This window comes from Sus scrofa, chromosome 1, assembly GCF_054392235.1.
Source record: "Sus scrofa isolate SSC_HxYL_T2T_F1_AM1 chromosome 1, Sscrofa_HxYL_maternal_Yorkshire_Landrace_v2.0, whole genome shotgun sequence".
Lineage (NCBI taxonomy): Eukaryota > Metazoa > Chordata > Mammalia > Artiodactyla > Suidae > Sus > Sus scrofa.
Window position 1 is genome coordinate 287,926,423 of NC_139383.1, and position 20,226 is coordinate 287,946,648.

General features: G+C 62.0%; 2 protein-coding genes and 1 pseudogene across 9 annotated transcripts; 2 read left to right on the forward strand and 1 right to left on the reverse strand.

The window, feature by feature from the left end:
• Positions 1-1,563: 1,563 nt before the first annotated feature.
• PIERCE1 (piercer of microtubule wall 1) lies at positions 1,564-6,240 on the reverse strand. 5 transcript variants are annotated; one of them, XR_014842425.1, is made up of 4 exons: positions 6,027-6,240; positions 4,927-5,005; positions 1,878-2,352; positions 1,564-1,831 (listed from the first exon to the last, which is right to left on the reverse strand). XR_014842425.1 is itself a non-coding variant. In XM_085019810.1 (3 exons), the coding sequence occupies exons 1-3, from the start codon at positions 6,167-6,169 to the stop codon at positions 2,203-2,205; spliced, it is 372 nt and encodes a 123-aa protein (XP_084875936.1). In that variant the 5' UTR covers positions 6,170-6,240; the 3' UTR covers positions 1,564-2,202. The 5 variants fall into 5 exon arrangements, 3 of the variants coding, with proteins under 3 accessions (XP_084875936.1, XP_003122328.1, XP_013849411.1); XR_014842424.1 differs by having other exon boundaries at positions 1,878-2,387; XM_085019810.1 differs by having other exon boundaries at positions 1,564-2,352.
• An 845-nt stretch (positions 6,241-7,085) lies between these two features.
• On the forward strand, positions 7,086-10,120 carry MRPS2 (mitochondrial ribosomal protein S2). 3 transcript variants are annotated; one of them, XM_085019785.1, is made up of 4 exons: positions 7,086-7,146; positions 7,268-7,393; positions 7,782-7,911; positions 8,716-10,120. In XM_085019785.1, exon 4 carries the CDS (start codon positions 9,057-9,059, stop codon positions 9,720-9,722), a length of 666 nt encoding a protein of 221 aa, XP_084875911.1. In that variant the 5' UTR covers positions 7,086-7,146; positions 7,268-7,393; positions 7,782-7,911; positions 8,716-9,056; the 3' UTR covers positions 9,723-10,120. The 3 variants fall into 3 exon arrangements, with proteins under 3 accessions (XP_084875911.1, XP_013849409.1, XP_084875915.1); XM_013993955.3 differs by having other exon boundaries at positions 9,149-10,120; XM_085019789.1 differs by having other exon boundaries at positions 7,841-7,911.
• Positions 10,121-10,592: 472 nt separating this feature from the next.
• On the forward strand, positions 10,593-14,893 carry LOC146407339 (ral guanine nucleotide dissociation stimulator-like; annotated as a pseudogene). The gene is made up of 7 exons (XR_014839000.1): positions 10,593-10,626; positions 11,530-11,710; positions 12,236-12,295; positions 13,097-13,289; positions 13,476-13,724; positions 13,824-14,065; positions 14,174-14,893. The product of XR_014839000.1 is annotated as a ral guanine nucleotide dissociation stimulator-like (transcript).
• Positions 14,894-20,226: the final 5,333 nt, after the last annotated feature.

Here is a 20,226-nt window from a genome sequence, read left to right on the forward strand (position 1 = left end):
GGCAGCGTGGCCGCCAGGCGGCTGCGGGGGGGCCGGGGCGCCAGGAGAAGGGGGGCATTGGGAGCCCGCGCTGGAGCGTTTTCAGGAAGATGATTACGTCGACTGACCCAAAGGCGTCTCTGCCGTCTTTCCAGACACTCATGCTACGTACTGAGTCCAACTTCCTATGAACCCATTACCCAGCAATGTGGGATATCGGCTACGACTGCTCGTTAAAGTACTCCTGACGCCGGAATTAACCCTGGGAAGCCAGCCGGCGCACGGGGCATCTGTTTTGTCGGCATCAGCTCGACTGAGCCCCCAGCCTGAGCCCCGACGTGACCTTCAGCTGGAGTCCAGCCGTCCCCCCCCCACACACATACCTGCTGTCCTCTTACGGGTGTGCAGACGCTCACCCGGTCTGGCCGGGGGGTGACGGTCCCTCTGCCGGCCGGCTTTCCCTCCCCTGGGCACCTGGCGTCCCAGAGGCAGCCCCAGAGGCAGCACACCCTTCTTCTCAGTGAGTTCAGAAACTGTGTCGGCAACATATTCTTTTCTTTATACCTCAAGGCTAAATACAGAAGCATTCTTAGTATTTTGACTTTTTTTTCTTTTTATGGAATTTACCGGGCTAGGGGTCAAATCAGAGCTGCAGGGCAACGCTGGATCTTTAGCCCACTGAGCAGGGCCAGGGATCGAACCTGCATCCTCACGGATACTAGTCAGGCTCTTAACCCACTGAGCCACAATGGGAACTCTGAAAGGTGGTAAAAACTAAATTTCAGCGTGATGCCTGGAGGCCGAGCTGGTTTTCCAGCTACGGAGGAGGAGGTGACACAGCTCCCGGCTTCGAGCTCAGCTTTGTATCTTTTCTACTGCATCTATTGATTTTCTCTGGAAACCATTTCTATCCCAAACTGGACATTAAGAATGTTGCCAAAATGTTTCCTTTCGTGTAATAATAGCAATAAACTTTTCATGACGAAATAACCGGTCACGGTGTTTAATTTCATCCCAAATGCAGACGGGAGTAAAATCTCTCTGAGTAAAGGTCGTTGTAAACACAGTAGCTCCAAGAGTCTGTAGCAATGGTTCCTTCTGTCTGTTCCAATATTTCCCGATTTCCTGTGACGGGTCTATGCCTGGCCGTCCTAAGGGCAGGGGGGCCTATGGAAGGTATATAATATCGTGGGAAATGTTTTCTCACTGAGGACTCTCTAAACCATGGTCCTTTTTAATTTTATTATTTTTTTTTAGGGCCACACCCATGGCACATGGAAGTTCCCAGGCTAGGGATCGAATCGGAGTTGTAGCCACCGGTCTACACCACAGCCACAGCAATGCCAGATCCGAGCCACATCTGCAACCTACACCCCAGCTCACGGCAATGCCAGATCCTTAACCCACTGAGCGAGGCCAGGGATGGAACCTGCAACCTCATGGCTCCTAGTCAGCTTCGTTTCCACCGCGCTGTGACAGGAACTCCAATCATAGTCGGTGTTGATTGAGAACTAACTCCATAGAGATGAAAATCCACTTCGTGTGGCTATCACCCGACCTGAGAAAAACAGGGTTTTCTCTGCCTTTTTTTTTTTTTTTTTGAACATTTTATTGATAAAGTAAAATGAAGACCCCATGTACACATCACCTCTCAACCATGAGCGGCTCCCCAGCCTCGGCTCTTTGTTCTGCCTCCGTTCTGGCCTTTATTTGTGGTCAGATGATGCTCAAGGTCACCCCAAGGTCGGCCGGGGTCAGGGTGCTCCTGCCTGGAGCTTTCCTCCCGGGTCTGCTCCGCTTCCTTCCCCGACCTCAGCCACACCCTCCCCTCCCTCCAAGGCCAGGCGGGATGCTTGAGAACAGAAGGCCTCCAGAAGTGTCACAGCTATAAAAAGGACTCCCAAATAAAGACGCAGGCGGGGCTCTCGGGGCATCCCCAGCGTTGAGGCAGAGATCAGGGTCCCAGGAGCCCACGGCCCAGCTCCTTGACCACAGAGGAGTCGGGAGCCCAGGATGTGGCAGGGGTTTTAATGGAAAGTCACGCTATTCGCTCTTTTCCATCTGAGACGCGGAACGGAGAAAGGAGGGCACCGCAGCTCCGCGGGCGTATTTTTCTAATCCAGGAAACGTATTTTCAGGGCCAGCAGTGAAGTGTGCCCGTTACGACGGGGCAAACTGTCACCAACGAGAGAGCTGAGGACCGCTGGGGCCGAGGGCCCTCAGTCACAGATGGAGGGCTTGTTGACCCTGTAGCTGGGGTGGAAGTTGAGGCGGTCGTAGGAGGTGATGTAGTTGTCGGGACCCGTCACGATGCTCTTCTCCATGTAGACGTTGAAAGTATTGTTCTGGAACATTCCACCCGCCGCAAGTTGTCTAGAAAATTTATGCGAATTTGGATAAAATACCTTCTGGAAGTGAAAAGGGAACACTAGGATTAGTGAGGCAGCATAACGTCCCGGAGCAAACGGTCCGTGGGTATTTATGGGAGAAAAATCAAGAATTCGTAAGAAAACATCTCCTCTGTTCCTAGGAAGCAGAGAAGACAGGGCAGGCGGGATGGCCCCCTGACCGTCCCAACTGAAGCCTAAGGTCAGGGAGCAGTGACGGATAGGCCCTCCTTGACTGTCATAGAGGCATCAACGGGCCACCTTCACAGGGTCGCCGGGGGTCAGGCTCAAAGCCACTCCCAGTTGGGTTTTCCTGGCTGTGCTACTAGGGTAAGTCACTGGACCTCTCTCTGCACTTGAGCTTTCTCTCCCGTGGACTAGACATACCCTCCACATGGGTGGGTTTTGACCTTGACTGCGCATTCGACTCCCTTGCATAAGTCAAATACAGTGGAAAAAAAAAATCATAAAAAAGGAAGCCAGAGAATAGGAAAAAAAAAAAAAAAAAAAGAATCCCTTGCAGAACTTTGAAACAATTCTGATGCCCACACCCCACCAGCCAGGGGGTCTGGGGGGAGGGCTGCCCTAGCAGGTGGGGTGTGGTGAGAACACAGGTGCAGCCCCTGGTGTGTGTGCAGGCTCCCAGGAGTAGGAAATGTCCCAACAACACAGCATCATCAGGTGACCTTGAGGCTGCTGAAGGAAGTGGCCTGAACCACCGCCAGATGGCACAGCCGGGACAGGTGACCTGCCCCAGGCTTCCCTTGTATCAAGTCGATCACTTGGTGCTTTGAGTCCTTGGCAGGAAGTGAGCGCGAAGAGCAAAGACCTTCAGTGCATTTTTTAAAGGAGATTTTATTTTTTTTAAGAGCAGCTTTAGGTCCACTGAGTGTGTTGGTCTTTTCTGTGGAAATACCTGATCCCTTGATTCTGGAACAGTGACCCTCAAATGCTCTAGAAACTTTCCAGATACATAATCTCCTTCCACAAATAACAAATGCTGGAGAGGGTGTGGAGAAAGGGACCCCTCCTGCACTATTGGTGGGACTATAAACTGGTCCAACCCAACTATGCAGAACAGTACGGAGGTTCCTCAGAACGCTAAATACAGAACCACCACACGACCCAGCAACCCCACTCCTGGGCATATATCCGGACAAAGCGCTCCTTGAAAAAGCCACATGCTCCGGCATGCTCATGGCAGCTCTATTCACAACAGCTAAGACATGGAAACAACCCACATGTCCCTCGACAGACGACTGGGTGAGGAAGAAGTGGTATATATATGCAATGGAATACTACTCGGCCGTGAAAAAGGACAAAATAATGCCACCTGCAGCAACATGGATGGAACTAGAGACTCTCATCCTGAGTGAAGTAAGTCAGAAAGAGAAAGACAAATCCCATATGACATCACTCATGTCTGGAATCTAACAGATGGCACAAATGGACCTTTCCACAGAAAAGAAACTCATGGATTCGGAGGACAGACTTGTGGTTGCCAAGAGGGAGGAGGAGGGAGGGGGATGGACTAGGAATCTGGGGTTAATGGATGCAGACTATCGCCTCTGGAGTGGATAAGCAATGAGATCCTGACATATAGCACTGACTGTATCTAGTCACTTATGACGGAGCAGGATAATGCGAGAAAAAGAATGTATACATGTATGTGTGACTGAGTCACCTTGCTGTGCAGGAGAAAACTGACAGAACGCTGTAACCAGCTATGATGGAAAAATATCTCCTCCTCACAAGAGCTTGACACCTCCCCCCCCCCCCATGCAAAACAGGCAAATGAGCAATTATCGGACCTTTTTTTTTTTGGCCACGCCCATGGCATGTGGAAGTTTCTGGGCCAGGGATCAAATCTACAATATAGCAGTCACCCAAACCACAGCAGTGACAACACCAGATCCTCAACCCACTGAGTCACAAGGGAACTCCCGGGGTCTTTTTAAACAAGGACTATTTTGGAAGAAAACCAACACGGCCACCCCCAAAACAGGTGGCCCTCCTGTCTCCGGTAGCCAGGGGATGCTTATACTGGTCCATCTGGTGTTCACATGGACCAGCAGGTACATCAGGAGATTCTGGGAGGCCCCTGGCCCCCCAGAAGGGGTCACATTCCCCCAAAGTTCATAGATCCCCCCATCCTTCTATAACCTGTACTTCTGTCAGCCAGCGCTGCCTCTTAAGGTCGCAAGTTAGTATCTCATAAAATAAGCTACTATTCCAAAAAGAAAGCAGGTCTTCTTTTATTTGCCTCAAACCTTACTGCTTTAGGTGGCGAGAGTTGGTTGGTTGTATGAGAGGCTGGGGCCAGGCCTTTGGGAGGCGCTTTCTTCATCCTCGAAACCATTTCATTGCCAAATTCACTCTCATTTATTTCTACCCTGCCCCATTCCACAAGAATTTGAGGATGTCGGAACCCCAGGGCCCCTCGCGCCTCCCCCTCAGGAGGCGTCGCCCTTTTGAGAAATCCGGAGCTACAGTCCCCTCCTACAGATGCCCCACCTGCACGCTCTGTGCATGCCTCTCCTTGCTTCCGGCTTACCCTTACCGGCATCTCATGCACAGTGGGGGCTCTGCTCCCGTAAGCTTGGTTGCTGGTCCTGTACACTGAGGGGGGCTCCTTGGTCCTGGCAGACGAGAAAAATACTTTATTTCCCACTCACGTATTCCAATTCTGCCCAAGCCACATCTTAAATATATTTGGTTGATGGAGCTTTGTTGGAAATGCCCCAGGTTGGTGAGGCAGCGGTGAACCTGCGCCCCTGGAGAGAGCAGAGTTGGCCTGCCTGGCAGGCTGTGCTGACCTCTGCCTGGTGGGAAGTGTTGCCTGCCCCTCAGCCCCTGAGGGGCCTGGGGCCATGCTGTCACCTCCTGGGTAGATGGGTAGATTGGGAGCTGTGGCTTAGCCCCCAGACATGCCATCAGGCGGGGGTGTGGCGGGGGGGGGGGTTAGGACGGTCCCCCCCACTTCTGAGTCTGCAGGAGAAAATGTTCCCGCAGTCTCTCGTCCTGGTGCTACCCACACATTAACAGAGTGGTTGTGGTTCAGACCACAGCCCAGCCTCTTACTAACTCTGCGGTCTCGGGGCAAGGTAATATCTTCCTACATCAGGGCTGTCTCTCCGGGGCAGGAGGAGGCTGGTGGAGCCAACTCTATAGGATGGGGAGGGGCAGGAGGCGCGTGCACCCCCTGCCAGACAGGTCTCCGAAGCGTCTGCGCCCTGGAACAGCTCACAGGCTACGCTCCTCTCCTCGGCAGCCTGGCGTTGGCCGCGTGGCGCATGCACCTCCGGGGACACCTCCCCTCAACCAGAGTGGAGAGGAGGCTTGCCCCGCCCTGAGGGCGCGGCTGGGAGCAGCCAGAGTTGTAGGATTTTCTGGCGCACGCCACGCCTCACCTCGCAGGCTGAAAACCCACTCACTCCATCGGCGTGTCGGAAGCTCCGGACAGCACTTCTGCGCCCATCAGGTGGTTAACAGCTGACCCCACATGTGACCTGGGGGGCCAGGCTGGGACCTGGGGACTTGCACACAGGGCTATCTGAGCAGAGCGCAGGACCAGCTGGGCGCCTGGCTGCCTGCTGGACCAGGCGTCCTTCCTGTCCTCTACCAGGTGGACCCTGACCACACGGACTCCCTGGTCCTCACCTGTAGCCCCGAAACCACGCCGGGTTGTTGAACCTGGCGGGCAGGTCCTCGCTTACACGGTAGTAGTCGCTGGTTTTCTCCGGGGAGGCCGTGGCCTCGGGCTCCTCCGGCTCCGCGCACTCCTGGGGGTTCTCCTCGGACATCTCGCCTGAGTCCACCCGAGGCTTTCGGCGAAGAAAGAGCAGGCAGGAAACAGCCTCTCCTCCCGTGGGCCGCGATGGTCCGCGCGGCGTCCTGTCGCTAAGCGACAGCCCAGCTCTCTGAAGGAGTGGGCGGGGTCCTTAAAGGCGCCGCGCCTCCCAGGCTGCGGGTCCCCCTTCTGGAAGGTGGGGCAGAAGTTCGAGGTCTAGGGCTTTCCGCGCCCAGCTACGAGGCCCTGGACTGGCCGAGATAATGAGGGATACTTCCCGGGTTGCAGTGCCGGGCAGTCTGCAGTCACTAGCGCCCCGCGCAGACGCTTCCTGACTTTTTCCCAAAGGCAGTGGGAGGCGAATTTCGGGGCAGGTGAAACCCCAGGCCCTGGGACGTGTCGGCAAATTGCGAGAGAAAGTTCTCCGCAAGGCCGTTCCGCTTGCAAAGATCCGACGCTCACCGCGACACGCTCCCCCCGCCCCACTTCGAGCCCCCCAATGCCCTGCGTCTGAAATTAGACTCCAGATTTGCCTAACTTTATGGCATCCTTCTAGGCCAAATAGTGCCTAAAACTCAAAGCGCTTTTGGGCAGCGAGAGGTTGTGCTGGCCTGGCCAGAGGTTAGGACGGTTCCTCGCCCCGCGCGTCCCGAATCGTCCGGCCCGCCCCTCCCTCCTTGCGCCTCCATGGAGCCGGGGCGGATATGAGGCTCAAGGGCCGGCGCTCCCCGAGGACCGCGCGCCGCGACCCGGAGTGCGCAGGCGGGGGCCGGGGGCGGACACCGTCCCGAGCCGGGTCCCAGAGCGAAGCGATCGGCGCGCGGTGACACCTCCGGGCCTGCAGGCGGCGATGCGTCCGGGGCGCGGGCCGCGGCGGAAGGAGGAGCCGCTCGCGAGGCCGCGCGCGCCCGCCGCCCGCGTCCGCCCGCACGTCGCCCGGTGTCCGCGCCATGGCGTCCGGCCCGCTGCTGCCGCGGCTGCTCGGCGCAGGTGAGCGCGCCCGGGTCCCTGGTGCGGGAGCGCGCGGCGGGGACCCTCCTCCCGGGCCCGGCGGCGGGAGGGAAGGAGGGGGGCGTCGGGGGGCCGCGTCGCGAGTCCGCTGTCCCCGCAGGTGCCCCGCGCAGGCCGCTCCGGCTGCACCTCGTCCCGACGGCGACCCCCGGCCCGGCCGGGCCGACGGGCAGGACGCTGGGGAGCAACGCGGCCCCCGCCGCCCGCGAGCCCGAGCTCGGCAACGGTAACGCCGGCTCCCGGCCCCGGGGCGGGGGGTGAAGCCGTCTGCCCGGGAGTCCCGGGCGCCCTGGGTCTGGATGCGGTCCCTGCAGGGTGGGGGCCGGGGGAGGGAGGAGTGGCGCCACGTGCCAGGTCGCACGCGCTTCCGGGGGCCCTGAGAGGACCCCCACCCACTGCTGGGGCCGGGGCCCGCTCTCCCCGAAAAGCTGCGGGCGGAGTTTCCGCGGCGGCTGCGGTGACACTAGCCAGGCCCCTCCTTTCCGAGTGAGCCCTGGACCAGGTCGGACCCGACTTCCGCCCGGTGGCCCTGAGGCCCCGCAGCCCTCGAGGGTGCCCCAGGGTTGGGAGCAGGGGCCCAGCCCTGCATCCTCTCCCCCCCCCCCCACCCCCAGATCTCAGGGACAGGATCCTCAGCGAGCCTCTCAAGCACGCCGACTTCTTCAACCTCAAGGAGCTGTTCTCCGTGAGAAGTCTCTTCGACGCCCGGGTGCACCTGGGACACAAAGCCGGCTGTCGACACAGGTAGGTGAGGGTCGCCCCCCCCCAGGCCTTGGCCGCTCCTTTCAGCTTTTGGAGGAGAGGACCGCCCCCTCCTCCTCCTCCAGATGGAGTCCCTGAGCCCCTCTGACAGCTTTGCTTCCGCACCCCCAGTCCTCAGCCCTGGGTGGCACCTTGCGGGGGCGGGGAGGGGGAGGGGCTCACTGTGGCTGCGGCGGCTGCTGCTGGTTCCCAGGCGGAAAGGCCAGCTGGTCCTGTGAGCCGTGATGGGTGAAGGGGCTGGCGGGGAGGTCTCCAAGGCCGAGCCGAGGAGTGGTGACCTCTCTGGGTAGCAGCTGCCCTCCGTGGCTCAGAGCAGCGGGCGGGGAGGTGGCTGTAGGAGCTCAGGAAGGTGCGGGAGAGCTGGAGCCGCAGTTGGATGGAGGCGATGGGGGCAGGGCCGGTGGTCCGGGTGGGGCTGGAGTGGGGGCTGGTTGAGCAGAGGCCAGAGCAGGTGTCAGGGTCATTCACCCCAGGAACTTGTGTCCTGGGAGGGGAGACCCTTTGGCCACACTAAGGGGTCTGGGGGTTGGGGGATGGTCCACCCCATCAGACCCCTTTGAGAACATGTGGAGAGGAGGCGGGGGCCGGGGTGGGGGTGCTGCTGACAAGTCAGCCGAGGGAGGGCAGGTGGAGCTCACTGGGCTTTGGGCACAGTCTGATGGGGGCGAGGGACAGAAGCCAGATGGGAGGGGGCAGAAGGGTGAAGGGCGGGGAGTGAGGACAAGAGATGCCCCGTCCCTCTGTCCCAGCCAGCAGGGGTCAGTGCCCTCGGGGTTCCCCTCCCAGGCTCGCTGGCACCTGTTCCAGCCCGGGGCGCCCCTGCTGCTGTGCTGGTCCCCTGCCCAGCCCCTCAAAGACGATGATAATGACAGGAGTGACAGCCAGAAGAGCGGTACCAGGGGGGACGCTGTCTGGACGTCGTGTTTAAGTGTCCAGGCGTCCCTGTGGGACGAGTCCTGTTCTGATGCCCACGTGGCGAGGTGGAGGTTCAGAGGGTTAAGCCGCTTGCCGCCGACGCCGTGGAAGTGGCCGCAGCCTAGCCCGCCCTGCTCGCCCCCCCCCCACATCACTCCAGGGAGAGGTCCTCGCTGTCACCAAGCTGAGGGGCTGCGGACCCTCCCAGCCCCATGCGTGGTGTGTCCTCCACAGAGTGGCCCAGGGTTGGCTGGGGGCGGGGGCCCGGGGGCCGCTTCCCACGGGCCTGGCGGCTGTCGAGCAGGTTCATGGAGCCGTACCTCTTCGGGAGCCGCCTGGGCCAGGACATCATTGACCTGGAGCAGACGGCCGCACACCTGCAGCTGGCCTTGAATTTCACGGCCCACGTCGCGTACCGCGAGGGCATCATCCTGTTCGTGAGCCGGCACCGGCAGTTCGCCCACCTCATCGAGACCACCGCCCGGGACTGCGGCGAGTACGCGCACACCCGCTACTTCAAGGGCGGCCTGCTGACCAACGCGCCCCTCCTCCTGGGCCCCGGGGTCCGCCTGCCCGACCTCATCATCTTCCTGCACACGCTCAACAACGTCTTCGAGCCCCACGTGGCCGTGAGGGACGCGGCCAAGATGAACATCCCCACGGTGGGCATCGTGGACACCAACTGCAACCCCGCGCTCATCACCTACCCCGTGCCCGGCAACGACGACTCGCCGCCGGCCGTCCGCCTCTTCTGCAGGCTCTTCCAGGTCGCCATCAGCCGGGCCAAGGAGAAGCGCAGGCAGGTCGAGGCCCTGTACCGGCTGCAGGGCCCGGCGGGGGCGGAGCGCGGCCCGGCGGCCCCCCCGCCCCCCGAATGAACCGGCAGCCGAGCGGCTTCCCGGGCTGCGAGAGCCCTGGGGCCGCTGCGCTGCCCGGTGGGTCCAGGCCTGGCGTCTCTGCCGCCAGGAACGGTTCTCAGCAGCTGCCGCCCGCCCGGTGCCCAGGCTCCCCCTCCATCCTCGGCCCCGCGGACTCGCAGGGCAGGCGGCCTGTCCCCGGAGCCCGAGATCCCTGCTTCTACCCTGAGACGGTGCCTTGCGTGTCAGGAAGGCTCCCACGCCAGGCCGACTTTTCTTCTCCACCCGAACCCCCTCGGCTGGGCTGCTTCCCCTGCCGCCTGGTTTCTTTTGCAAGGTTGCAGGAAGATTCCGTCTGGGTTGGGCCAGGCCAGGCAGACAGGACGATTCCAACAGCAATAAAACTTGATTTGGGCAAAGTGGGGCCCGGGCCGTTGGTTCTGCAATGTGGTCTGTGTGGTTTTCACCAGCTCCTCCGGGGCCTGCGAGACACAGCCCTGCCCTCTGGGTGCTGGCGCTTCGTGGAGGTGGATGGAGGCGGCGGGGGGGGGGGAATGGGACAACAGAGGTGCCGCCTGTAGCTGGGAAGGACTTGGGGTGCTGTTCACAGACACTTCCGTACCCCACATGTGGGGCCCCTCCTCTGCACCCCACCCCAGGAGACCTGTCAGCTGGCGAGGGCCTGGACAGAATGGCCCCTGGGTGCAGGGACACGTGCCAGCCCGCATCCTCCAGCAGCTCGGGGGCAGGAAGTCAAGTCCCAGGGACCCGCTGGGCATGGCCTTTCAGGGTGGGGTGTCAGGCCGCGGCCCACAGTGTTTTCTGGAGGGGTCCGTGGTTTGGAAGGGACAGGGAACTGAATGACAGTTTGGAAGTTGAGCGCTGAGCAGCATGGCTTTATCTGGGACATGGAGTGTACAGGCAGGTAAATGAGGGCCCCTCCAGGATCCCCCCTTGGGGTGTGGGGGTGAGGTTTCCCGAGCTGATGTGTAGAGAGAGCTGGCCGGCCCTCAGCGCCCCGGGGAGGCCAGCAGTGGGCAGCCAGGACCCTTTAAGTCAAGGCAGTGTGGCGCTGCCTACTCACCACGGCCAGGACTTCCTGGGGTGTGAAGGGCCAGAAAGCAGCAGGGCAGCCGGGGGGGCACTTCCAGAGGGGCTCAGGGGGCGGGGGGCGCATGGTCTCAGCCCTGCAGGAGGGGACTCCGTGACTGCCACCTAGAGAGGAACCCCAGAGAGGCTGAAAGTGCAGGAGTCTGTGCCCAAGATGTGGAGAGGAGGGGGCTTGCCTGGGGGTCAGGAGAGGAGGGGCCTGGGCCCTCTGTCCTGCTGCTGCAGCGGCTGCTCACACATTAGACTCAACCCCCACTGGGCCCTAGTAGGGCCGTGCCCTGACTGGCTGGTATCTCAGGCCTGGAAGAGCCAGGCTCAGGGGGACTTGGGGCCAGAGTGGGTGAGGGCAGGTGCGTGATGCCACCAACTCTGGCCAGAACAGGCTTTGGGTGGGTGGGCACGGAAGGGTCCCAGAACCAGGCCTGGAGGTGGTGGGGGCCGGATGCCCCCCAGCCATTCCTCAGGGCCCCGCCCAGGCCTTGGCCTCTGGACGGGTCAGTCCCAACCCAAGTCCGGGCTCCTCCCTTCACCCGCCATTGCCGCTCGGCCGTGGCCTTGGCCTTGGCCTGTGCAAATCACTGTTCACAAATGTGTAAGATTTTCCAGGCCAGTTCGTTATGGGAGACGAATTTCAGGACATGAACATGAGTCTTTTTGCACCATTTATTTTTTGAATTCTCCCTCTTCGTGGAAAAATAGCTGCAAGTGTAAAAGTGAGTCAGCCCTGAGTCTTATGAGACCTGCAAGGTGCGGACGGTGAAGGCAGGTACCCTGGAGAAGCTGGTGGGGCACCTGGTGCCCGCCTTCCAGGGCAGCGACCTCTCCTACGTCACCGTCTTCCTGTGCACCTACCGGGCCTTCACCACCACCCAGCAAGTCCTGGACCTGCTGTTCGAAAGGTGAGCGCCCCGCCCCCCAGCACAGCGGCTCCCGCCCACCTCCTGGCTGTGCTTCCTCAGAGGATACAGGGCCTCTCTGAGCCTGGCTTTGCTCGGGTCAAAGCCAGGCTGCCAAGAGGCCGACCTCACAAGGTTGTCAGCACTATGGGACAAACACGGACAGTGTCACCCTGGGCCTGGCCATGGAAGGGGCCGCTGAGGGACGTGGGGGTTCTTCCTGAGGTGTCCCTCTCCCCCCGTGAAGAAGCTCTCTGCCTCCCCATTTGGAAAGGAGGTTCAGGGTTCTGTCTTGGGGGCCCCCTCCTGGGAGTGGCCAGAGCAGGGTCACCGGGGGCTGGCCGAGGGCCCAGGCCCACTCGGCTCTCTGTAAGGTGCTGAGCACTTTGCTGGGCACAGGGCCGATCTCAGTGAGCCGGGCAGACCTCTCCCCACCCTCCCGGGCCCTGTCCTAGTTGGGGAGTCGGCCCGTAACCCTGGCCCTCACAGCAGGTACGGTAGGTGTGACGCACTCACGGCCTCCTCTAGATACGGCTGCATCCTGCCTTATGCCCACGAGGACGGCGGGCCCCAGGACCAGCTGAAAAAGTGAGTCGACTTTGGGTCTCATGGGAGGGACCTGTCTCCAGGTGGGGACATTTGGGGGCCAAGGCTGAGGGGTGGGGCAGAACCCTGGCTGCTGCACATCTGGTGATTAGAGGGCCAAGGTCTGGGGGCTTCTCCTGCAGAGGGGAAGGAGTCAGAGCCTGCCTGGGTCCTGGGTCCCCAGGGAGCAGAGCAGAGGCTGGGGGCCCCATCCCCACCCAGATCCGGGGCCCTGGACAGGAGGTGCGTCACTCCCGGGAGCGCTCAGCTGGGGCTCAGGAGAGCTGTCAGGGCTCGGGGGCCGGCTGGGTCCCCATTTCTGAGAACAGTGTCATTGGGGGGACGAGAGCCGCACGTGGGCACAGAGACCAAGGCAGCCGTCAGTGTGAGAGCTGCAGGTCCAGGTGAGGGTAGGACAGGTACCCGCCCCGCTCGTCCCCTCCTGGCTCCCACACTTCGGCGGTGCCCACGGGGTGGCCAGGCCAGCACAATGAACAGGGCAGCCGCCGCCCTCCCTGCCCATGTGCAGTCTCCCTTCCCGTGGGGGGGCAGACAGCAGTGAGTCAGGCTCCCCCAAGGAATGGAAGGTGTCACCAAGGATGGAGGGTGCCCTCTCGCCAAGACTGTCCGCCCCGCCTGCTGACCAGGCTGCCCCTGCCTGGCAGCACCATGGGGGTGGGCTGGGATGAGGCTGGCCTCCTGATGGGCCCAGGGGCCCAGAGGCCCCCCCATGGGGGTGCCAGGGGAGGGCCTCCAGAAGCAAAGGCCAGGCCTCTGACTCTGCTGCCAGCCTGCCTGCCCCAGTGCCATCTCCTCCATCGTGGGCACCTGGCTGGACCAGTACTCGGAGGACTTCGTCAGCCCTGCGACTTTCCCTGCCTCAAGCAGCTGGTGGCCTATGTGCAGCTCAACATGCCCGGCTCCGACCTGGAGCGCCGTGCCCACCTTCTCCTGGCCCAGCTGGAGCATGCGGAGCTCACCCAGGCAGAGCCAGAGGGTGAGGAGGCCGGGTCGGGTGCTGGCCATGGGGGAGCCCCGGAGGAGGCGGCTGGGCCGGGAGCAGACGGGCCTCAGGCCACCCACGCGGGGACCGCACTCGGGAGAGGCGTCCTGTAGCAGGTTCTGGGTTGGAGCTTCCATATGAGGCAGCGAGTGGGCTGTTTCTGTGGCTCTCTTCCTGCAGCTTCACTGCATCTCAGGATCTAGCGAAGGTGCCAACACCAGCTCCTGGACCATCTGAAGTTCTGGATCCAGCGGAAGAAGCAGCAACAGAACCAAAGCCACATCCTGCGCTGGAGGAACATTTGCATTCGTAGCCAGAGCGACACGGCTGGTCGGCAGCTCCAGAGCAAAGCAGACGCCACGGTCAGTTCCATCAGCACCTCCACCCGGACCTGCGGCCGCATCTGCTCCTGCAGGAGACCCCGAGCAGGTCAGGTCCCACCAGAACGGTGCTTCCCTCCCCTGTTATTGTCTGGGGTTTTTAAGTTTATTTTTCATTTTACATTTTATATGGTGCCTTATATCTTAGGTCTTAATATAGTCACGCCTAGTGTTTTAAGGGCTACATCACACGCCTCACGAGCACATAGCACATCCCCGACACCGAGCAGCCCTCCCCGAGTCCCGTGCGGACTGTGTCACTGCCCAGGACGAGACTCTGCTGGAAGCACTCACTCCCCACCGCCCCCCCAGCCCCCAGCAGCCCCTCATCTGCCATCTGTCTCTGTGTCTTCACCTGTTCTGGATATTTCCTGTAAATGGAATCCCACAGTAAGTGGCTTTTTGTGTAGCCTGCATATTTTAACTGGGGACAGGTTCTTTTGGGGGGTTCGTTTTTATTTGAAATGACATTTTTATTACTTGAAATGCAAACCCCAGACAGATGAAAGAGGAGATGCACAAAATGAAGCCCTTTGAGTCACTGTGTGCGTCTGGGCAGTGTCCCCTGTTCTGAGTGTGACGTCAGAGCCAGAAGACCGACGGGAAACTCCTGGCTCTTCCTGTGGCCAAAACAGGAACAGGAAACATGTGGAAAGTGAGAAAGACAACCCACAAACTGGAAGAGCCTCCTCACAGCCCAGGGCCAGGGCGACAGGAGACATCCCTGGGGTCCTGAAGACGCTCCAGAGCCAATGCTTCTCTCCGGGTGGGGCCCCTCCCCTGCAGAGCCCATCCCGGGACCCCGGCCGCAGGGATTCCTGCGCAGTGTCTCCAAGATGTATTTTCAAGAGGGTCCGGCACGGCACAGGCTGGAGTATCAGGGACTGGAAACGGCAGTGTCCACGGAGAGGGGATGGGACGCATCGGTCCTGGTCCAGGTGGGCCAGTGAGCGCTGGGCAGCTGCTAATGTGGGTGTGGGGTCCCCACGTGCTGACGGAGACCCCAGGCGTCTTCTGACATGGGCCACCTGTGGACTGTGCACCCAGGACCCCGTCTGTCAGACCACGTACACGTGAGGTCAGGGGGAGACACACACGTATGAAACCGAATCTGTGTATGAGCGAGGAGACAGACAGAGAGACACGTGGCAAACCTTTGGTGATGTGCGCCCTGGGGTGGGGTGTCCACGTCTTTCATCTTTAAATTTTTGTAAAGATTGTGTGTGCACGTGTGTGTCTGCTTGTGTGTCCGTGCGCCTGTGCCTTTGTGTGTGTGCACGTGCCCACACTTGCATTGTGTGATGTGTGAGTGCACACACGTATGTGTGTGTGTGTGTGTGCGTGTGTCTGCTTGTGCACACCGAGGGGAGGCTCCGGAACATTCCCAGCGCTACGCAGTCCTTACCTGGTGGTGGGGGACCCCGTCTCCACCAGACCCCGGAATGTTCTGTGAACGCTGCGCCCTGGGCTCCTGCTCCTCCGCTGGGCGGGGCTCGCCGTGTGGTCAGGACGGGGCTCGGGCTCCCCCAGGATTCTCCCGCTGCTCCTGAGGGTTGGCCCTGCGGTTTGTCCCCCTTCCTGGCTCCTCACATCCCATGTCCTTGTCCTCACTGTTGAGCACAGATTTGCATATGTGCTGTCCCCCGAGAGGCCCTGGGAGTCCCCTGTCTCGCTGGCCTCTGGCCACGCTCCCTGCAGTGCCCCTCACGTCCAGTCAAGGCCCAGACCCTGTCACGGTGTCACACGCGTGGCAAAGAGCCCTGAAGCTACAGCCGACTGGCAGGGGGTGGGGGGTCTGCTCCCCTGGAGCTGGGGACATCCTGGGTGACCTGGGTGGGCCAGCGAAGCTCCCCGTTGCAAGGGTGGAGGGGCAGAGCAGCGAAGCCGTGAGGACACGACGTCTGAGTGAGGCGGCGGGCGGCTCCATTGAAGCTGGACACGGCTGGCCTTGAAGGTGGGTCACTGTGGGTTGGTGATGGCTCGGTGGGGCCATCAGAACCAGGCAGTTTGCTTGACAAGTGGAGGTGGTAGCAGCCAGGCCTGAGTATCCCATTAAAACCCAGGTCCTCTGAGAGCCTAGCCATCGGGGTTCTGTCCTTTGCCTCCCTGTGCTCACGAAATGACACACTGACTGACAAATCCCCTCCACTTCAGACACCTTCAGGGCCAGGCGCGCATTCCGTGAGCTCTCACGCGTGTTCCTTGGGTTTTCTATTTCGCTTCACACGCCTACGTCTCTCTGCGCTTCTGGCTGAGGGACCTGGTCCAAGGCCACCAGGAAGCCGTTCTGCACAGATTTCTGGGGGCAGGAGTCCTGGGCCTTAGCGTTTCCTTTGCAAGCATCCGGACCAGCCAGGGTTCTTGACGACAAACCGCAGGTGGGGCTCTAAGGAACCGAAGCGGGAACACAGCTCGGCAATGACCCCACGGCTCCCGGGCTCACAGGAGCCTGGCCAGACTGAGGGTGAACAGGAACCCGGGGCAGAGGTCCCGGGGCGCCCCCCCCCCACCCGCCCCCAGGAAGGGCCGGGTCAGCAGCGCGTCCTGGGCCGCAGAGGTCGCTGGTTCAGGGCGGGCCCCCTGTTGGCTCCCCGACAGCACCTGAGTCCAGACACCTGCCCTCCAACCGGGAGAGTTACTTTCTGTTATTTTGAAGGTTGTGTGTAACACACACCACACACTCAGACATACAGATACACACATAGACACACACACACGTGCTCGTACACACACACAGGGCCGCACACGTGCAAATCCAGATACACACACCTGTCACACAGACACGCACCCACACGTACAGCACACGGACACACATAGGCACCCACCCCTGCCCAGGGGCAAGGATGCCCTTTGCACGTGGGGGACATTCCGGGCGCAGATGGTGGAGGAATGGGGGAGGGAAGCAGGGACCCCTCAGGGTGTTTGGTCAGTGGCATCGCCCCAGCACCTGGGGGCCTGGAGCCAGGGCAGGGCCGGCAGCAGTGAGGGAGGGGTGATTTGGGACACAGGAGGGCAAACTGCTCCGCTGTGTGGGGAGCAGAGGAGAAGGTTCCAGAGGCTCAGCAAGGCCTCCCGCCCCCTGCCACTCCCCTGCACGGACAGGAACAGGGGAGGTTTGAGGGGAAAATCAATCCAGCCAGCAGGGGGTGCTGCAGGGCTCGTCGAGCAGTTAAAGGAAGGCTGGCATTGCCAGGGGCTCAGGAGGCCTGGGAGTAAAGGGGGCGGAAAGGCGGGCACCAGCTCTGAGGCGGCGCAGCAGCCTGGACCGGGCCCAGCCCTCCCAGGGGGGCTCCAGGGCCCAGGGCTGGTCCAGGACTCCTGCGGCTGGGGCAGCGGTGGGGGCGGGGGGAGCACAGGGAGGCCCCTGTTACACCTCCTGGCTCTTAACCCGGAGGGCACGCCCTCCCCTTCCGATAACAGCCTCCACCCAACCCAGGCTTCTCCCAGGGCACCTGCTCCAGAGCCGTGAGCACTAATTACACAAGTCAGAGCCTCCGTTCACAGGATCCAAACACAAGGACAGAATCGCCACCTGCACCGCACAACCGAGGGGCCTTTGTGCAGGTGACGGGGCGGGAGGCTGTCCCCAGGATGCGGGCAGCGGGGGATAAATGGGGCCGGGAGGCCAGCAGAGCAGAAGCAGACATGCGGGCCCAGTCCCTGCAGGTGCTGCTCCTGACGGCCCGGCAGGGGCTGCTCTCTGTGTTGGGGGACCAGGCGCCCCAGCTCATCCCCGCCGACGCTAAGAAGGTGAGATCCGGCAGGAGGCATGGCCACGGGACATGTGCGTCCTGGGGTGGCACCTGCTCTGGGCCAGGGTCTCAGTCCCGGCCCTGGGGCACCTGGGCCAGACTGCCCTGTCTCTCACCTTTGGTGACATCTTCCAGGCAGAGGACAGGGCATCAGGCTTACTCCCCCTGGGGCAGCAGGGGCTCCGTGAGGCCCCGGGCAGAGAGTGCCAGGCGTGGGGTCTAGCCCAGGCCCCTGCAAGGGCAGGGGAGTCAGCCCCCAGACCCATTTCCTCCCCACCCGTCAGACTGTGGTTCCCAGAAACTGCTCTCCGCTCATCAGACAGGGCTCTGTTCAGAGTTCTCACTCTGCAGGGAGAGGCTAAGGCATGAAGAGCCCATAAAACCCACGGAATCACCAGCACCTGCCTTTTAAAAACTCAGGCAAGAGAGTTCCTGCTGTGGCCAGTGCATGAGGATCCAGCACTGTCACAGCTGTGCTGTAGGTCACAGCTGCGGCTCAGATTCCATCACTGGCGCGGGAACTTCCATATGCCAAGGGTGCGACCCAAAAAGAAAAAACAACCAAAATCAAAACCAAAAAAACACCCCAGGTCTGATTTATGGTGAGACCCAGGGCCTTGCCCACGATGGGCCCGCCGCAGGGTGTGAGTGCCCGGATGCAGCCTCCTGTCCCAGGTGCATATCGGGGTCCAGGCTGGTGGCCCAGCCAGCCCCACTCTCCCCCTAGCGACTTGGGCCCCCTCCCGGACCACAGGGCCCCCCTCCCCCACTGCCCTCTGTGCCCCCACGCGGCCTATCCTTCCGGAGCTGCTGGGCTTTGCCCACCCTGCTCTTGGCCCCGGGCTGGGGGCCCAAGCTCCCCGCTCTCTTCCATTTTTCTGTGGAAGGTTCCCCAGCAAGCCCTCATCCTGGATCCGCGCTCCCCGCACACAGAGGGCCTGGGGTCAGCTCGACCCAGTGTCCCCACAGCCCTGAGGCCCTGGGTGCTCCTCGGCAGCCCAGCCCACTGGGTCCCCAGGCACAGGACCCCCGTCGTGCCCCTCCCAGGAGCCTGGCTGCCCCTCGTGCCGCTGGACGGAGGGGCCGAGACGTGCCCAGGCTCAGGCCCCCTCAAGCCTGCACTAGGAAAGCCAAGCCAGACCAGGCCTCCCCCCAGCCCCTTCCCTGCTTAGCCCCGCCCCTTCCTACCGACCCCCTTCTCCCCCCAGCACTTGGGAAGCTGGCACATACAGCGCTGGGCCGGAAACATGCCAGTCTCGGGGAGAGGCGGGGCCACCCGCTGCCTCCCTTCAAGTTTGTCACCAACACTCTGGGGAAGCTGGAGTTCAGGGTGAGCCTCCGGTGGGTACCGCGTGCACGGCCTGTCCCGCTCCCGCCACCGCCGCTGCCCCCGTGGGAAGCAGACCCACCTCCCTGGCTGGACAGCGGCCTCCTGAAGCTGGGTGGTGACTCCCTGCCTCCCCTGCCCCCCAGGGGAACTGCTCCCTCTGGGCTTCGCACACTCGCTCCTGGGCAAAACACAGCCCCGAGGGCACAGGACCCTCTGCTCAGTGCTCTGTGGTCAGGGAGTGGACCCGGTGGGAGCCGGGCGGATCCGAGTCGGGAATCCAGGTTATTTGCCTTGAGAGATGCATTTGAAGAACTTGGAGATCTGAGTCGTGACCTTGCCAGGGCCGCCCCAGGGCCATGGACAGAGTGGCCTGAGGCTCACTCAGGCCCCCCTGAGTCAAATGGCACCAGGGCATCCTGAAAGCCAGTGCGGGTTTGCCCTGGCCCTGCCCCACCCGGCTTTCCTCTGGGCTGGGGCCATCCCCGGACACAGGGGACACCCCCACCAAGGGGTCCACGGGAAGCTGGCCATCAGAGGGGAGGCTGGGCCAGGCTGTTGAGAGCCTCCAGGGGCTGGCCGAGGGCCGCGGCCAGGCTGTGTGGGGTCCCCCTCTTCCTGCTTCGCCTGCCTGAACAAGGCGACCTGGTCGTGGTGACCTCGCTCCGAGCCTCAGGGTGGGGCCCTGGGAGCCGGGCAGGCAGAGCTGAAGGACCTGGGGTGGGGGGGAGCAGGTGAGGGGGGCCCACCTGGGACAGGGGTCCTCGAGGGAGGCCTGGGCTCGCATCCGGGGGACGGTCCGCTTCTTGCTCCAGGAAGCCCAGCGGATGCGAGCGGTACACGCTGTCCCTGAACACAGCCTCGAGGCCCGGCCTCTTCCGCGCCTGTGAGTGGCCGCTGCCCGGCCCCTCTCTGAGCAGCTGGGGGTGGGGGCGTGTGGCCCTGAAGGTCCTCGTGTGCCTGCAGGTGGAGATACGGGGTCTCCATCGACTTCCCGCCGGGAGGAGACGCGCCACCGTGTCCTCGGGCGGCAGGAGGGACAGGCCCTGCTTTCAGTGACCATGCTCATCGGCAGCACTTCCTGGGGACCTGGGGCGCTGGCTCCTGGGGGGCTGAGCCTGCCCGGGGTCAGGGGATCCGCAAGCTCTCCGGACGCCCTGGTCCCGTCTCATGCTACGGTTCCTACGGCCCAGAACCTGTGTCCACTCAGGCACCCCCCACTCCCCTGACCCTCCGCCCTTTTATTGCTCCGTCGTCCTCTGGTGGGGTCGTGCCCTAGACCAGGGGGTGCATACGGGGGTCCCAGGTGACACGGGGCAATGTCTGAGACATCTGTGGCTGCTGTGACCAGGGAAGGTGGTGGTCCAGGCACCTGTTGGATGGGAGGCCGCCGAGACCATCCGGCCTCCCCCCCCAGACTGGCCCCTGCCTGCCTTGCCATGCCTGCCACGCCCCTGCCACGCCCTGTCCTG